Raw genomic sequence first — 17,916 nt, forward strand, 5'->3', positions numbered from 1 at the left:
CCTCCAGCTGGCCAGGAGCCTGCCAGACACCTTGCCCAGAGAGTGAGCAGTAATGAAAACACAGCAAGGAGGCAATTTATTTTGGGCAAAGATGGCTTGGTGTACATTTCCAGGCCTGGCACGAGGAACCCCTCTTAGGCCCAGGCCATGAAAAATGAATTTGGTGAGGGCAGTGCTGAGGCAGCTCAACTGCTTCCAGCAAAAACATGAATTAAACTGCAGGGGGAAAGCTGCCTTCCAGAGTGAGGAGGGCCGAATATGGACTGCCTGTACCAAGGACCAAAGCCAGGCGAGGAGGCAATTGCTTTGAGTCCAGAGGCATTGCTGAAAGGAGGCTCCCTCGCCCTGGAACAAATCCCACTCTCTGAACCCCTTCCACAGTCCCTGTCTTGGTTAGGCTTCATCAAAGTCCTGGGGTACAGGCTGAGGGGGAGGCTCCGTCTCATGGACAAGGATGCAGAGGTCCTGGTGCTGAGAGGCCACCCCAGTCCATCAGTGGGCAGCTACAAGCCTCAGGATCTGTGGGCATTTGAGCAATCACCCTCAAGCTCCACCTTAGCCCCTGAAGCCTCACCAGTCACTTCCTTTTCCTGGCCCTGGTGGCTCCACGCTCTGCTTCAGCTGAGAGTGTGACTAGGCGATCCCATTCCTGGCCACCCTGGCCAGATCCCACACACGGACACGGATGCCATCAGGCTCTGCTCATCTCTCCTGTGACTGCTACACTCTCACAATACTCTGGAACAATAGCAGGTCTCCTTTCTGCTCGTTCAGACTGCCTAGTACTGCATTTGGAGACACCCTTCTCCACGTGTTTAAGCTTCTTCTTTGAGGACCACACTTAGATGATGAAGAGCTGGAAGCTACCCGATAACTGCTCCATCTTCCATTTTCCAGATGGGGAAACTGAGAGCCAGTGACTTTCCCAAGGCCACATGTGACTATGGAACGAGCCGGAGGAGGACCCCAGGCCCCTGCTCCAGGCCTCCTCTGCCCAGGCCAGGTGAATGCACCGCATCAGCAGATGGCCTGCCGAGTGACTCCAGTGAAAAACCAGAGTTGGGGACAGGTAGCAAAGGACAGACAGCCTGAGGCTCCCGATGCCTCAGCCAGCACTCCTCCTCCCATGCGCCTGGACAGGGCAACCCACGTAGAAAGGCAACCATCCTAATCCCTGCTTTTGGGACAGGCCCTGAGGCCTCTCCCCGGGCTGAGGGGTGAAAGCACTTCAGGTGGACTGACCCTCCGGCGACCTCACCTGCCTCCTCTTGTTCTTAGGGCAGGTCCCATTGCCTACCCAAGGGACATCTGGTGCTGCCAGGGCCTGGTCATTTCCCAGGGCTGTGCCCAGGCCTTCAGGGTCCTTGGGAAAGTTCTGCAGAAGGCAGTCTGACAGCAAGAGCTTTAGTTCTGGTCCCATTTCCAGCAAGTTCTCCCACTCTCCGGCTTACCACCAAACCCTCTGGTGCCTTCTGTGGGGCCGAAAAGAATGGATCCCACATCCAGAAGGCCAAAGGGAAGGCAAGGGAAGGCTCAGGGACCAGCCAGCACACCAGGAGAGAAAGGTCTGTGTTCTTCCTCTGCTTCGATCCTGACACTCAGATGTCAGAATTGTGAGGCCTCGTAGTGGGGGTCTCAGAGGTCGCAGGTCTGCTGGCCTTAGCTCAGGCCACAACCACCTCCTGAAATGCTTCCCTCTCATTTATACATGTCTACCAGGAACCCATCTCAAGGCTCCCCTTAGAGCATCATTACAATGGCAATCCTAATGTCAACAACAGAAGCTAACAACTATTGAGAACAAGCACAGCCCAGCTGCCCTAGGCTCTCTGCATGATGCTCTGAGGCAGGCACTGTTCTTCTGACCCACATTTTACAAATGAGGAAAGTGAGGTACAGGAGGATTCAGTAAGCTGCCTGAGGTCAGGTAGCTACTGAAGGGTGAATCTAGGTTCAAAGCCAGGCCAACCAGCTCCAGAGACCGCATTCTTTACCCCTGGAGTGTGCGGCCCCTCCCCACAGAGCCTGTGATGCCACAGCTCCGCCGTGACTTCCCGGAGTCCTGAGATCTGCTGCTGTCTGGCCCTGGCCACATCCCACCCAGCTCATGGCCAGGAGTGAATGTACAGCTCTTCTCTGGCAAGAGGCGGGTGCTCCAGATCCCTCACCTAGAGCAGCCCTGCCACCCCAGGGACACTAATCAAGGTGTGTATCACACTGCTAAGCCCTCCAACCCACCCAGGAAGCCGCTTTCTGGTCACCTCACCAGCTGGTCCCAGGACCCACTCCACTGACAAAGAGCTCCTGTATTCCAGCGGTGGCTGCTTCCACTCGGACAGAGAGAAAGCTGTGCTGACCTCCATCTAACAGCTGCTTCCTGTGTCCTGACCTCACCCATCCAGCTCTGCTGTCAGTAGCCCTGGCTGTGGCTGCTCCCTGTGCCCTGCCTCCAGGACCAGCCCTTGAGGATGCAATGGCAGGAGCTGGATCCCTCACCCCAAGTCCATTCTCCTCAGCCCCCAACCAGGGGCCAGCATCACTCCTTCCCAGCTTCCTCGCCATCCCGGGGTGGGATGACAGGGAGAAGAACTCCAGTTCACAGCACTGTTCCCACAGTGAAATCAGAAGGCTCAGTGCTGCACATCCCACAGGAGTAAGGCACGCTCCATACCTGACGAATGCTTTGTTGAAGAAAAGTCACCAGGTCCTCATAGCAGGCCAAACTGTGGAGCGTGAGCTGAGAAGACACAAACACGCAGGATGAGTGGCCCAAGCCCCGAGCAGTGCCCCATCCTGGATTAGCTTCTGTTCCCTGGCTTCCGTAGCTACAAAGCCCCACTTGGGAATGTCCCTGCATCAGACAGCAGCGTCCCCAAGTCGGGGTGAGAGGCACGGCCATACGTCTGTGTGACTGAAAGGCTGCCTGGCACTGCTGGAGTCGCTGGGATTCAGGCAGCCCTGTGGCAGCCCTGGACTGAGACTCCAGAATTCCAGCTTCCTGTGTGGCCCCAACAGGGGGCTGCACCCCATGGGTGAGTCACTGACACCAGAGAGGAGGCTGGCGGGGAGGTCGATATCCAAATCACAATAGCCAGGCCAGGTGGAAGCGAACCGGCCGTCCTGAGTTCAGCGGGAAGCAGCCCTTAAGAGTCTCCTTCGCTTTTTCAGGCAGGCCAGGAAAAAACACTTCAAGAGAAAATATTCAACAATGCGAGACCCTCAGTTAGGGTCACAGGGCAACACGTGCCCAAACCGAGGTCAAATGAAACTAACTTGTTAACACAAAAATTCTCAGTGAAGAGGTTGGCAAGAGGTAGCTGAAAAACTTCACTGTTTTTATATTTTACAAAATACAAAAATGTACGTCTCCCATTATGTCCCTGATTGTGTATGACTTAGATCCGGCTTTATGGCTGGTGTTCCAAGCTATTAAAGTTCCTCCCCACGTTCTAACTTTCCCTCCCTCTCCTTACCACCCCTGCCCCACCCCCTCCCACAACAATCCTGGAGCAGATGCTAAAGAAAGAGGAAGAGGGACACAGGGAAGCCCAGGGCTTAACCAAAAGGCATTCCGTATAGACTTCACCATACAGACCTGCACACCCTCAAGGGGACAGGGAGCCAGTCAGCCTTTTGGCCATAAAGCCAGCTCTAGCAGGAGCCCATCCCCAAAGCCACCCCACGTCTGTCCCCACCCTAATCCCAGGACGAGGATTCCTGGGACCTGGGCTGCGGGAAGGCCAGCCTGTCCCCAGCTGAGGAAGGATTTACTTATATGAAAGGAGACAGTCCCCAAACAAAGCCAAAGGTTGCGTGATAATTTTCCAGAAAGCCATACTGTTTCTAAGACTCCATCTGCTTTGTATTTCCCTGTTGGACTGAACTGCTGTGTTCTTGAAGCCCTAAAAAGGAAAGGAAGGTGCATGAGTCCTCCGAGTGGAGAGAAGGCGTGCCCTCCAGCCGGGGCGAAACCACGTGTGCCATTAAATAAAGACAAATAAGAAGGTGGCTCCAGAGAGAAAATGGAGCCAAGAGTTTCTCGTTTTTCCCCACTTTGAACTCACCCACTAGGCTAGGCCCAGAGAACTCCAATAGCAGGATTTAAAAGAAAAGGAAAAAAAAAAAAAAAAAAAAGCAATGGAAAAAAGACCGCAAAGGGAGAGCTTGGAATAACCAAACCCAAACCCAAGTCCTGGCAGTAGAAGCCCGACTGTCACCCACGACTGACAAATGTGTTTCCAGACTGCGGAATGCTGCCTGGCCCTTCGTTTTCACTGACGGAGGAACACCACCTCCGTCCTCTCTGAGGCACCCCCTGGGTGTGCAGTCCAAGATGGCCTTGGACCAGCCACCCTCCCTCTCTGGGCTTCTGTTTTCTAATCTGTAAAACAGGGAGAAACTGAATTCCTGCCCCATCTGTTCTCAGGGCTGCCCTGCAGATCCTAAGGGCCGGGGTTAGTAAGTTAACTGGAAGGTGAGTGCCAAAGACAAGTGACAGTAATGATAACAAAAATAAATAACGATATCTAACACATGGTGCTTAGTATGTGCCAGACACTGTCCTAAACACTTCACAATTATTATTATTTATCAGCTATTCATATTGATTAAATGATTTAAACTGATAATCCTATTTATTATATATCATTTCTTTATACTGACTCATTTAGGTCTCACAGCCATCCAAGTAAGTAATCGTTATAATCATCCCCATTTTCCAGATGAGTAAACAGAGCGGTTATATCAATTGCCCAACGTCACACAGCCAATCAGCAACAGCACTGGGAGTCTGATCTAAGAGTCCTTTCTCTGAAGCGATATGCTACAGTGACCAATGTGCCCCCAGAGTATGGCCCTTGGCCCCAAAAGTGATCACCTTTACTACCGCTTAGCCTCACAGCTGGGACAGTGATGCTTCCACTCTGACGGGTCAGGCTGAAGAGCCAGCAAACCTTGCATGCGGGTTATATGCAGTAGAATGGGGCCAGCGGTGAAGAGATGATGCGGGTCAGGATAACTGGGTCCAGGGCCCGGGTTCCACCTCACCTCCCTGAGTCTTTATAGGATGGGGACCCAAGTGACAGAGCAAATGGCAGTGTACCTTGGGGACTGGGAAGAGCAGTACAGTGGGGTCAGGACTGGATCAACCTGAAGGGCTGTTTCCCGAGGCCTCCAGATCAGAGAACGATAGAGAGGAGCTGGCTGCAGGGGTCAGAGGCTTCCTCTGAGGGGTCACCCCAGAGCTCCTCAGGAGGAAACCAGGGCAGACAGACCACGCCTTCCACATGAGAACTGGAGCCCAGAGAGGACATCACAGGGCCGCATGGAAGGACGGGGATCTCCCTGAGTCTGGGGCTGCCCAGCACATCAGGCTGGCTTGCAGGGCTCCTCCCAGCATGTGGCACAGGGTGGGTACCAGAACAACCCAAGGACAGGAGCACACACAGCCAGCTTGCCGGCAGCTGCCAGCAGATGATGAGCCATGGCAACACAGACCTCGGAACCACTTACAGTGCGACAACGGCTCTCTCTCGGCCCCCTGCCCGCCACACAATATCTGCGAGGGCCAGGGCGAGGCAGTGGGTCCTGTGGGCATCTGAAGGCTGCAGTCCCCTGTGGACAAGAAAAGGAAGGCATTTATGCCCATGTGGACACAAGGCTGAGATGGTGCAGCTCTGCTTAGTGTGGTCAGGTAGCCCCCTCTGCAGATGGCCTGTCCTTTCCCTTGCCTGCAGAGGGGCCACCTGCAGCCCAGGAGCCCCAAGGCAAAGCCCAGGAAAGAGGGGTCTCCACAGCTGAGGGCCAAAGGAGGTGCCTTCAAGTGGGAGGCCCCGGGTGGGGCTGGAGAAGGAGGAGGCAGAGGAAAGGGCCTATAGGAGCAAAGGGGGCTCTGCAGGCTTGGTGGGGCCCAGAAGTGTGTGAGAGAAAGGGCTATGAGTTCTGACAGGGACTGGGAGGCCCAGCCAGCAGTGCTTGGGAATGACTGCCATCTCAGGACTCTGCCCTGGCCATGCCCACCTCCAAGCGCCTGGAGTCAACAGCATGTACAGGCGGTGCTCTTCACTCCCAGGGCCAAGGGGACAGCAGCCTCACTTGTTGGACATTTAGACACAGAGTGACGGGACAGATTCAAGGATGAGCTCTGTGTTTTGAGTGGGTACATGGTGGTGCCATCAAGGGAAATAAGGACGATGTGGCTGGGAAGAGTTAGTTGGAGATAGAAGATAATGAGTCGCACTTCAGACTTACTGAGTTTGAGATGCACTCAGATCTTTAGGTAAGGCTGTCAGACATGTAGAAAGCCCAAGAGAGCGGCTGGGACTGGGCACAGATTTCCCAGAGACAGAATGAAGAAAAGCAGAGACAGTGGCCAAGGGTGGAACCCTGTGGAACTAACTCTAAGGAATCAGTGGAGGTAGAGGAGGAAGGGTCAGAGGGGCGGAATGAGGAGAGGGTGCCACGACACAGTCTTAGGAGCAAATGGACAGGCAGTCAGCTGTATCAAACATGGCAGACACCTCTCTATAACAGAAAAGGTAACTAAGAGGTCCCTGGTGCCTGAACTGAATGAGAGGGAAGGGAAACAGCCGAATATACATATTTCTTTCCATTTCACATTCCCAGGACTCCTTTGAGCTATACTTCTAGGCTTCTCTGGCTGGTCTCTCCCTAACAAAAGGACTTGATGAAGACCCTGCTAAGGCTCAAAGGAATACAGAGAGGGGGTTCCCGCCTTCAGTCACCAAATAATTCCTGAGTTCCATGCGGAACTGTTGCGGAGGAAGAATATTGAAGTTTGTCCCTTTTTTTTTCTTTTTTTTTGAGACGGAGTCTCGCTCTGTCGCCCAGGCTGGAGTGCAGTGGCCGGATCTCGGCTCACTGCAAGCTCCGCCTCCCGGGTTCACGCCATTCTCCTGCCTCAGCCTCCCCAGTAGCTGGGACTACAGGCGCCCGCCACCTCGCCCGGCTAGTTGAAGTTTGTCCCTCTTTTCCAGGGCAGGAGAAAAGAAACCAGGAGACTAGGACCCAGCCCACCACAGTGGGCAGCATATGGTCACTGCCCGGTGCCTGGGATATATAGCCAGTGACCTACACCCAGGCTGCTGTGGTCCAATTACTTTAAAAGGTGACAGACCACAGTGGCCCCTCAGTTTCCTCATCCATAAACTGGCAATGACCACTGCACCTCCCTCATGGCTTTACACGAGATGTTTGTAAGGTCCATGGACCAGTGGCTGGCATGTGGTGACTATTGAATCAATGGTGCCTATTACTATTGTCTTTTATGAAAACATCAAGTCCCCACGTGGGCCATGACAAGGAGAAAGTGGATTTCCAACATCTAATATGAAAGTGACACCAAGCCTCTGACACTGGAAATCCTTCAAATCCAATGAGACAAGCAACAAGTACTCAAGCACTTAAGAAAATAAAACAGCGACTGCCTGACACTTCTTTGGCCTCAGGAAGCCCATCATGTTCCTTGGAGGAAATAGTTACCAAGCATTCACCGAACCGGATGCCCCAGCTGCTGGGAGCACTGGCCCAGGTCATGGCTCACTATGAAAACAACCATGAGAAAACATTGCTCTAGGTTTCAGGAGGGCCCACACCAAGGACTAAGGGGACCCTGGAAAGCAGTGCTTATCAGAAAAAGAAGAAAGGACTGGACTCAGAACCCACAAACGTGACTCCATTACCCCCACAGCTCCTGCTTCATGCCCTGCTCTCATACAAATGATGGCCATGTACTGTCAACTGCACATCCTGAATACCTCGTGCCCACCCTCCCGCTGCTGTGTGGCCCAGGCCAGGGTGTTCTGCCCCTTAACTCAGCTGTTACCGCCAGTGCCCCACCAGCATTTTTGTTCCATCTCGCCCCCTGTCCAGTCGCCATTGCACATACACATGGGGTGGGGGTGGGGGCGTGTCTTCCTACAACACAGGTGTGACCTGTGTTCCCCGACATGGATAGATGTTATACAAAATCATGCCTGGAGTGTACCTATGCTGGAAAAGCTCCCTATCTGGAAGTAAGGAGACCCCCGGCAAACACTTCTACACTAACTTACTGAAGCAGGTAATTCTCAGTTGGAAGCTTCTCAGTGTAGCAATAAATAAGACTTTAAAAGCCAACATTGGCCAGGTGCAGTGGTTCATGTCTGTAATCCCAGCACTTTGGGAAGCCCCGGGTGGGAGGATCGCTTGAGGCCAGTAGTTTGAAAACAGCCTGGGCAACATAGCGAGACTCTGTCTGGAAAAATTAAAAAATCAGCCAGGTGTGGTGGCACGTGCAGTCTCAGCTACTCAGGAAGCTGAGGCAGGAGGATCGCTTGAGCCTAGTTGTTGGAGGCTGCAGTGAGCCATGATCACGCCACTGAATTCCAGCCTAGGTGACAGAGTGACACCGTCTCTTAAAAAAAAAAAAAATTAAAAATGCTTGAAAAGCCAACATATATATTTATCATGTGCCAGGCACATTATAAGCTCTTTCCATGTTATTTCATCAAATTGTTAAAGCAACCCTATGAGGGAAGTACTATTATATTCTCTTTTTAAAATGGGAAAATTGAGGCATGGAGACACAGTGATTTACCCAGATCAGATAGTAAGTAAAAACTGGAAAAAAATAAACACTGAGGAAGGAAGGAGAGCTTGGGCAAGTAGAACCAACTGTCCTGGGCACCTGGTTTTAGGAACTAGCCTCCTTTGCCTTTGACCCTGTCTTTTCAGCACCATGTAACACAATCAAGAGATCTCGCTCTGGGGTGGGGCCTGTCCCCTGATCCTACAGGCTCTGCTTACAGCCCCTTTGAACCACCATGTCTCCAAGCACAAGTTCTCATTCTTTTCACTGGCTTCCAGTTAGTAACTCTGCCAGTCTCTCTCTTCCCGGGGCCTTCTCCATCTTTCTCTTTTGAGACACAGTTTTCTAGAAAACTCAGTGGAGTTGGAAAAAGTACAGTGGTCAGACAGGTAAGAGGCTTGGGCTGGATTCCTGGGTCACAGGTTCTGGGGAAACCATTGCCCTCCCTGGCCTTTGTTTGCTTGCCCACCTACAAATGCAGGCAGGCACTGGGTCAGATGCCCCCAAAGCATCATTCCAACACTGCCATTCTGTCTTTAACCCAGGAGTTCCCAACCCCCAGGCCACAGACTGGCACTGGTCTGTGGCCTGTTAGGAACCAGACCGCACAGCAGGAGGTGAGCAGTGGGCGAGCCAGTGAAGCTGCGCTCCACCTGCTGTCAGGTCAGCAGTGGCATCAGACTCTATGGGAGCAGGAACCCTATTGTGAATTGTGCATGCAAGAGATCTAGGTTGCACGCTCCTTATGATAATCTAATGATAAATGTAATGCACTTGAATCATACCGAAACCATCTCACCCCATCTCCAGTCCGTGGAAAAGTTGTCTTCCACAAAACTAGTCCCTGGTGCCAAAAAGGCTGGAGACCGTGGTTTTAACCCACCTCAGATTAGCCAGGGCTTTATGTGCCTGTGTAAGAACCTGCACCCACAGATGACAACAGGGGAAGGAGGTGCTGCGTCTGAATCGCCCAGGCCTTTACCAGATAGCTCAGCGCATGCCTTCCCTGGCAGAACACGGGTGACAAGCAGGTCTGCATTTCCTGATCAGTCAGACTCCTTCCAGGAGGCTGGCACCTGGCCAGCCTCTTAAACCAAGAGAAGTTTCTTTAAGAGTCAAATTCCTTACAGGTGAAGTGCAGGAAAAAGACATTTATCTAGAGATAGGGGAAATAAATGGCCTTGAGGGAATAATACATCCTGCTTTTACCTAAATTACCCAAGTGTTTCAGATGAAAGAGATGTTTCTACCCTAACCTTCTCAAAATAGCCTCACCTGTCCATGTGACGTGCCCATGGAGCCATGTACAGAGTCTATAGTCAATTTGGGGGAGCTCCCTGTCTGCTCCCTCTCAGGGTCAAAAGCTACAACAGAGGGTAGAAAGGCTGGCCTGGGGCTGCAGGACCATGGGCTCTGCTACCAATGTCCACAGAGGCCTTGGGCAAGCTCCCCTCCTTCTCTGGGCCTCCAATTCCCCAATTTCAGAGGCGAAGTGGAAGTGAGAGGAGGACTTGCTGGATTCGCCGACTCTCAGATCTGCACCCGCCTCTGAGGGCTGCTTCTGGCCTGCGGCTCTCTCCAGGCCTTCAGGGGCATCAAGAGCTCTTCATCTCTTTCTGTGAGCTGAGCCGGCACAGCATCTTCTCAAGTGGAAAAACACCGAGTCCTGCCGCCCAGCTCTGTCCTTCCCGAATGAGGAGAGGCCGGCTGCTGGCCTGATGGAATGAGTCTTAATGAAGCCAGACAGTCCTGCAGAAAAAACACCACTGCTGCCAAGATGCCTTTATTTCAGCGTGACTTCCCTGGAGAGTGTGATCCCATCCTCCATCTGCTTTCACAGAACCATTTCCCCATCAGTGGTGGTAGGCAGCATCTGAGGTGGGGGCCTCCAGGGCCAAGGCAGACCCCACACACAGGCAGGAAAGTGCAGGGGCTGCCTCTTGGCCCTCAGGGCCTGAGCTCCCCAGGGCCCCAGAGCAGACGGCAGCTGATGGCAGGTCACTGTGGTGTTCCTGAAGAGAACAGAGGGGCCTGCCTTTTTTTTTTTTTTTTTAAGCTGGATCATGTCTGAAATCCTAGAATTTCAGGGTCAAAAGGGAGTGCTGAAGCCTCACACCCAACCACGCACACATGGCTTTTGGAGGAACATCAATAACGCAATCAAGCAGTGTGAAAACTATGTAAGTCAATGAAACCGAGGAGCTGAGGACTGAGAGAGGTTCCTGCCCACGTGACCCGTGTTTCCCCCTTGCTCGTGTGGGGCAGGGGCTCTGTAGGTATTTGCTATGCTGCTCTCTGTACTCTTCTGTGTTCATCTTTTCTAACTTAAAGCCAAAGGGGAGGTTCCATCGTGAAGCCGTTCATGAACAGATCCACCCCTTGGTCCCTAGGAGTCTAGATGGGTGTCCAGCGATGGAAGTCTAAAACTCAGAGCCCTCAGCCTTCCTCCTTGTCTTCCTGGGCCCCCACTGCTCCATGCCTCCTGCAGGGCACAGCAGCACAGTGTGACATGGGGCACCAGGTACCAGTCTTGGTTCCGCCAAGGATGCCAGATGTGACCCTGAACAACCATCTTTCCCTCTCTGGGCCTCAGTTTCCCCATCTGTACCATGGCAGGCTGAGTTTGACGGCCCTACTCACTTGTAGAGAGAGCCCTTGAAGATTTACAAAAGGACTTTGCATTTTCTTATTGAGTCCAACTTAGGCAGGCCAGAGAGGACTATTCCTACTTCACAAACAGAGAAAGTGATGTCCCGTTTCCACACAACCATCGTCCAGGTCCTGACCCAGTCTGGTACTCTCTTCAGCACACTTCCCCTCTCCCAAGGTGGCTGAGGGGCACAGAGCCATGCATTCCCCCTCCCAGCCTGGGCACCAACATCTACAGGCTAGACACCCACCCACTTGGCAAGGACGACCTTCTGCAGCCTCTGACCTGCAGGGCCTTGGCAAAGCAGTGACATGGACTCCGCCTCCCTTCTCTTCTCCAGGCTCCAGACAGCCGGCCCTCACTCCCTGGTCTTCCTGGTCTTCACTTGACAGAAGCCCTAACCTGTCCTCAGGAGGGTTCTTCCTCCCCAATCCCTATCTACCTGCGACCCGAGGCAGGACCAGGGCAGGAGAGTGGGAGGAGACTGAGGTGGGAAGGCTGGGGAGGGCATCTGGTGCCTGCTGCCCAGGGCCCACCACCAGGAGGAGGCGAGTCCTTGCTGGGGTCAGGGGAGAGGGTCTCTGGGCCTCCCCAGCTTGTCTCCCTGCGACACCTCTGCCTGAGTCCCCTGAGGCTTTTTCAGCAAGCTCCATAACTGAGCCAGGTTCTCCACTCCTCCCTCTCAGTTGAGTCTGAAGGATGTCCCCTGAGGCCTGCCAGGAGGCCTGTGGGAACAGGAAGTCAGACCATTTCACTCATCCTACACAGCACAGCACCTCTGTGATGGGGCAGCAGCTGGTAGGGGTGGGCTACAAGCAGCACCCAGAGTTTCAGGGCTCCAAACAAAGGCAAGGTCACTCTCCTACACCATTAATCCTTCCAGGCTCGCTGGAGAAGGTGGCCCTGGCCAGCAGGCTGTGCTCTCCTAGCTGCACGGCACAGCCCTCTTCTGGTCCAGCCAGGCAGACCACCCCATAGGGTCCGGCTCCTTGGCACCTGGCACACCGCCACACATGACAATCCCCAACAGGCCAGCAGTTCCTTCTTCCCTCCTCCTCTGCCCAGCCCCACTGGCCCCAGGACTCACTGGGCTGCACCATCCTTGGCCTGCAGCTAGGAGGTGCCTGCCTGGCCGGCAGTGACAGGTAGAAAACCTCACTCCTCCAGCTAAGCAGTTTTCTTTCTACCCAGAGTCCCCCTGGGATCCCAACCTGGATGGCTTTTGCCTTCTAAGGCCTGGCTTCCCTCCCTGATATGGAAAGCAGAGCTCGGCCCCCATGGATGTGGCCTGGGGGATACAGAAGCTCTCATATCCCCTTAGTCTGGGGGGGGGGGAAGGGCAACAAAAATCCAAGTTGGCCTTGTGCCCTGAGCAGTCGGCTCTTCCTGGAACATACATTAAATGCCTTGTCCTGACTGTTGGGAAACCATCTGCAAGTTCCCCTAGAAGCCCACGTTGAAGTTCAAAAGCAACTCTGAAGGAGCACTGGGCCGAAATGAGTTGAGAGACAATCTGTTGCAAGGGCCAAGGCTTGATCCAAGCAGCTGGCGGCACCCAAGCCCCCTCTGGCAGCCTGGCGCTGACCTGCCACTACCCCAGGTCCCACCCTCCTCCTGCAAATGCTGCCCTAACCATCCCCAGTGACTTCCCCACTCCTCTCCCTGCCCACAGGCTTTGCACATCTTGTTCTCTTTACTGGAATACCAATCCGCCTCCCCTCCCTGTTTGGATAACTCATTCATTTGTCCATGTGTTCACTCAACAAAAATTCCGAGGGCCTCTTCTGTGGAGCAGGCACAGGGTTGGATGCCAGGGGCCTGGCTGTGAACCAGCTCAGGAAGGTCCCTGTTCTCATGGGGCTTGTGTTCTGGAGTGGAGTGGGCAGTAGTAGGTGGCAGCAGATGTGGACAGGTAACCACATCGATGAGCAAGTGCACCAAATGGCAGTGCAGTTATTAGAGGCAGGGACTGGGTTTATCTTAATGGGGGAGGTCCGAGGAGGCCTCCACAAAGACGTGGCCCATGTGCAATGAGAGAAGCCAGCAGGCACAGAGCCTGAGCACAGAGCCTGAGGGCCCAGGAAGCAGTCTGAGAATATTTGCCATGAAGGGGAAAAAAATTTGAGGGGAAATAAGAGTGTGCAAGGATGCATATGAAGGGGAATCAGGGGTTCTGTCCATCCTTCATATCTCCGTAAGATGAAAATGTCAGTCCACCAGGGAGCCTGCCCTGAGCCACTTCATGTCCAGGTGAACCCTTAGCACGTCCCCTGTAACCACCTGTTCCTGTCTGGCTCTCCTGTTCAACCGTAGGTGCCATGAGAGCACCTGTATGTGTCTTGTTCAGCCCCGTATCCCTGCTAAGGACCTGGTAAGTACACTCTGCATATTTTTTTCAGTGCAAGGAAGGAAGGAAGGGAGGTAGGTAGGTGGGTGCATATGTGTTCAGTATCCCTGTATCCTCTGAGGACAGCCAGGGGTTCTCACTTAGCAAAGTTCTACCCAGTCAGGAGCATTCCTGAGCATACAGGACTATGTTGAGTCCACCAGGGAGAGCTGGTGGCAGGGTCTCTGCCCATGACATTCAAACCTCCCAGCCCTCTGTGGGGCTGAACTTCCAGAGCAGGCAGTGGGGCATGATCCTGTACAGACAAGAGCCACGAAGGATAGACCTGAGAGCAAAGGGGAGGGGAAGCAGAGAGAAGAACAAGGACAGGTGAGATCTTGCCATGGAAGTGTTACGTTGTTGTGCTTCTGATTAGCATCTTCGGTTGGAGAGGAAATGCCTTGATTATTACTGTGCAAAACCATTGGAAAAATTATAAGATGCCAAGCATGAAGAGCCACCTTCACTTGAACCCTATCTAAGGCAAAATCATCCATGCTGGTGAAATGTGTTTCACTGGAGTACCAAGCTTGGCTGGATGGCTCTCGCAGTGAACAGAGTCTTTCCCAGGAAGGCATGGGCAATGGACCTTGTTGTCCAGGTAACACCCAGGCTTTTCAAAAAAAGATTCTCAAATGCTTATTTCAAAGAACAAGTACCTTTCAATAAAGTTCAGGAACTGGCAAGATTAAGCATGGCTTTAAAATCCATTTAATGATTAATGTAACTTCAGGAGAATAGGGGTGCCTGCTGGGTACCAGAGGATTCTTCTGGAGTACTAGAAACATTTTCTCTTAATCTAGGCAGTGTGTTCAGGGGTGTGTGATTTTGTGATAATTCATTGAGCAGAACGCACATAGTATAACTACTTTGTATATGTTATATTTTAACTAAATTTTTTTTTTTTAAAAAAAAGGCCAATTGCCAGAAGTTCTGTAGCTCCGAGGGTGACTCGGTACAAGATGGTCACCGGGCCTGCAGGGAGGGAAAGAGAGGCAGGCCGCCTCCTCAAGGAGGCCTCGCCTCCAGCTCCACCAGTGCTCTGCCAATCCTTTTATCTTGGCACCAACGACGGTATGAGATAGGGGTTTTCTATCTGCCTCTCAACCTCGTGGAGCATTTCTGGAGAGGACAGAGCTCATCTAAATCTCCCCTGTATCATTTGTGCCTGCACAGAGATGTTCCAGGAATGTGTGCTGAATGAATGAGAATGAGCTGCTCATGTGCAAACACTTAATGTGTGAAATGAAAACTGAACGGCTGCAGGGAGTGGAAGCAATGAGTCTGTGGGGCGGCCTGGAATGTGTGGTTATGAATGTTGGCAGAGGGGAGATAGTGTGGGGAGGGAGGGGAGGCCTGGACTCAGTCAAAAGGTCAGCAGGTCGACCTGGTGGGTGGAAGGGATTTGGGCAGCTTTGCCGTCTGAGGAGAGGAAATTGGTTTCAATGTCGTTCCTGCAGCCCCTTCCCAGGTGGAGCACCACTGAGAACCCTCCTCGCTTTTAGAAACAAACGCGCATAAGTCTCCTTAACACTGGTCTGCGCAGGCCTTGTCAGCTAGCTGCCATTAACCTCTCCTTCCTTGACCTGCAGAAGACAGGAAATATCAGGGAACACACACGCTTCCTTGCTTGTTTTTTCTGGACACTCTAGAGAAGACTTGGGAAAATAAGATATTGCCAGAATGATCACTGACTTACCGAGCACAGTCAGCTTTGCTATCTCCTTCAAACAGGAGTTTCTGTAGGACACAGCCTTGGACAGCTGCCAGGACTCCGCAAGGACCACCCTGCAAAGAATGAGACCATTGCTGCCAGTGAGAACTGGCCTGGGGCAGAGTTTTTGGTTTCACCCAAAATCACCCCAGAACCCAAGTGATAGAGTAAACGGGCCCTGCCTTCTGCAACAGAAGGGCCTCTGATGTGGCAACTGCTTCTACAACACACTAACCTTGGGTCACAGAGAGGGAGTGACAAGGCCCTGCATCCACTCCTAGAGGAAGGGGCCAGTTGGCAGTGTGTCATGGGAGGAAAGTGACTCTTCATAACCAGTTAGCTGTGAAGCCAGGGACATCACCATAGGTGCTCCATCATCTAGGGAAATGTTTCTGTGTCTACAGGTTGAGGGTGTTAATTGTCTACCCAGCCTTCAAGGCCCATCCTAAAGGCCTCCTCCTCCAAGAAGTCTTTCCTGACCATCTTGGCTGGCAACGAGCCCCTTCAGCAGTCTATGGTTATGTGAGCTCTGCGCTCTCTTCTGCTCCCCTTGTGGCCTGCTTCGGCACCACATTAGCTGTATCTTTGTCCTTTCCCACCCTGTAGTGCAGAGGCTCCTTGAGGAGCTCATCTATGTAGGCATCACGGGGCTTAGGATCTGACTCCTGGGACACATTGGCAAAGGCTGGTGAGACTGAACAACACAAACAGACCTCATCCGGATTTAAGGATTGTCTGAACGGTAGGCTCATGAAGACCAGCTGAGTTTGGCCACAAGAGGGAGGGACAGAAGCTGGTGGTCCTGGGGCTCGACCTCAGGCAGTGTGGGGCAGGGGAGGTTCCTGGGGCTTAAGAAACTGAACCGGACCAAGCTGCTCTGCTCATCTGCTGATACTTGATCCTGGGTTTAGCTTATTTTCTGCCCATGAGTCTAATGTGGGAACTGGGTATAAGCCATGTTCTAGGCCTGCAACCACTGGCCTCTGCTGGCCCAGCTTCTATTACACCCTTCTCTTAAGCACTTGCTCCGCACACTTGATCCCTCTGCCTTTTCCTGCAGCCCCCAGACTTTCATACCGCCTCCCCTTCATTCATACTGCCACCTGCCTGGAATGCCCTTTCTCCAGCTCTATCTGCAAAATCCTGTGAATCTCTCAACGATCAGCCTAAGAAGGCCCCATCCAGCAGCCCCAAGCAGACTTAAGGCCTCCTACTGTTCTCTCCTGCTGAGGATCGCAGCACCTGCACCGCTCACAACAAGTGCTCCTTAAATCCATGTTCAATTTGAACATCTCCAAAGCAGAGGGTCTTGTTCCCCAGCTCTCGCTCCACCAGCCACCATCTGAAGTGCCTGCACCAAGTGACAACTCAGCACACGTGGGGCTGGCTGGCCCAGAACAGCCCAGCTAATGCTCACAGGATTAACCAAAACTGGGAGGCACACCCGCCCCGATGCGTGATGGCCCAGCAGAAAGGTCCCAAGGCAACCTAGGAGCAACCTGCCTTGTTCTGCACAATGCCGTATTTTAATGAGGCTGTGTTACTAAAGGAAAAACTCTGAAGTTTCCATTCTTCATTGAAACAGCAAAAGCTGGAACCAAACAGAAGGGTCTTTATTTCCTATAAAAAGAAGAGAGAGTTTTACTGGTTGTTTTAAAAGCAAACAACAATACAATGTTCAGTGTGCATATTCCTGCAGAAGTTGTTCTTGAATTCTAGCAGGGAAGTCCATTTTCTAGCATGGTTCACCTCTTTTCTTTTTAGTTTTCAAGCTCATTCTTCTTACATTTGAGGAAAGAGAAACTCAATCCTGAGGGTCTTTCCTCTGGAACATCTTTGAAGCAAGCCGGCCTGTGCTGACATGGGCCAAAATCTTTGTAAGCTCCTTACAGGGGCCTTGAGAAAGAGAATTTTAGATTTGCAAGGGATCTTGGAGGTCCTCTGACCCTCCACAGGCAAGACTAGGGGTTTTCAAACTCGACCTCACATTAGAACCATGTAGGATAGGAAGTTCCTAAAAACAATCTTGATGTTCAGAAAACACACCAGTTAATTAAACCCCAGTTGCTGAGGGTGAGACTCTAGTATCAGTAGTTTTAAGATTCCCTCAGGTGATTCCACAGTGCACCGGGTTTGAGAGCTGGTGCTCTAGTGCAGGGTTAGTAAACTGTGACCCACAGGCCAAATCTGCCCACACCACCTGTTTGTAAATAATGTTCTACTGGCACACAGCAAAGTCCATTTGTTTCCATACCATCTGTGGCTGCGTTCATACCATGATGGCAAAGTTGAGTAGGTGCAGCAGAGATCACAGGGCCAGCAAAGCCAAAAATACACTATTGAGCCCTTTACAGAAAATGCCTGCCAACTCCTGGTCCAGTACAACTCTCTACCATGCATAAGAACCTCCTCTGTGATGCCGCCCATGAGTGGTCCCCCATGAACTCTGCTTGAACCACCCCAACCCCCCAGTGAAGTAGTTCCCACCACCTCTCAAGGTAGCCCTTCAACTTTTTCACAGCTGTCTTCTGCAGACTTCTGGCTGATAATGAGTTCACTTTCATTTCCCATTAACCCAC

General features: G+C 52.4%; 1 protein-coding gene across 1 annotated transcript in view; it reads right to left on the reverse strand.

Moving 5' to 3' along the window:
* MINDY4 (MINDY lysine 48 deubiquitinase 4) overlaps positions 1 to 17,916 on the reverse strand; it is a 131,899-nt gene that overhangs the window by 36,487 nt on the left and 77,496 nt on the right. Inside the window, exons 8-12 of the mRNA XM_007981706.3 lie at positions 16,841 to 16,957; positions 15,323 to 15,411; positions 5,512 to 5,613; positions 3,839 to 3,902; positions 2,672 to 2,737 (exon numbers count right to left, since the gene is read on the reverse strand). Coding sequence (XP_007979897.3) covers positions 2,672 to 2,737; positions 3,839 to 3,902; positions 5,512 to 5,613; positions 15,323 to 15,411; positions 16,841 to 16,957 — 438 coding nt within the window. The remainder of the gene's footprint in view (positions 1 to 2,671; positions 2,738 to 3,838; positions 3,903 to 5,511; positions 5,614 to 15,322; positions 15,412 to 16,840; positions 16,958 to 17,916) is intronic.

The sequence above is a fragment of the Chlorocebus sabaeus genome, chromosome 21 (genome assembly GCF_047675955.1).
Source record: "Chlorocebus sabaeus isolate Y175 chromosome 21, mChlSab1.0.hap1, whole genome shotgun sequence".
Taxonomy (NCBI): domain Eukaryota; kingdom Metazoa; phylum Chordata; class Mammalia; order Primates; family Cercopithecidae; genus Chlorocebus; species Chlorocebus sabaeus.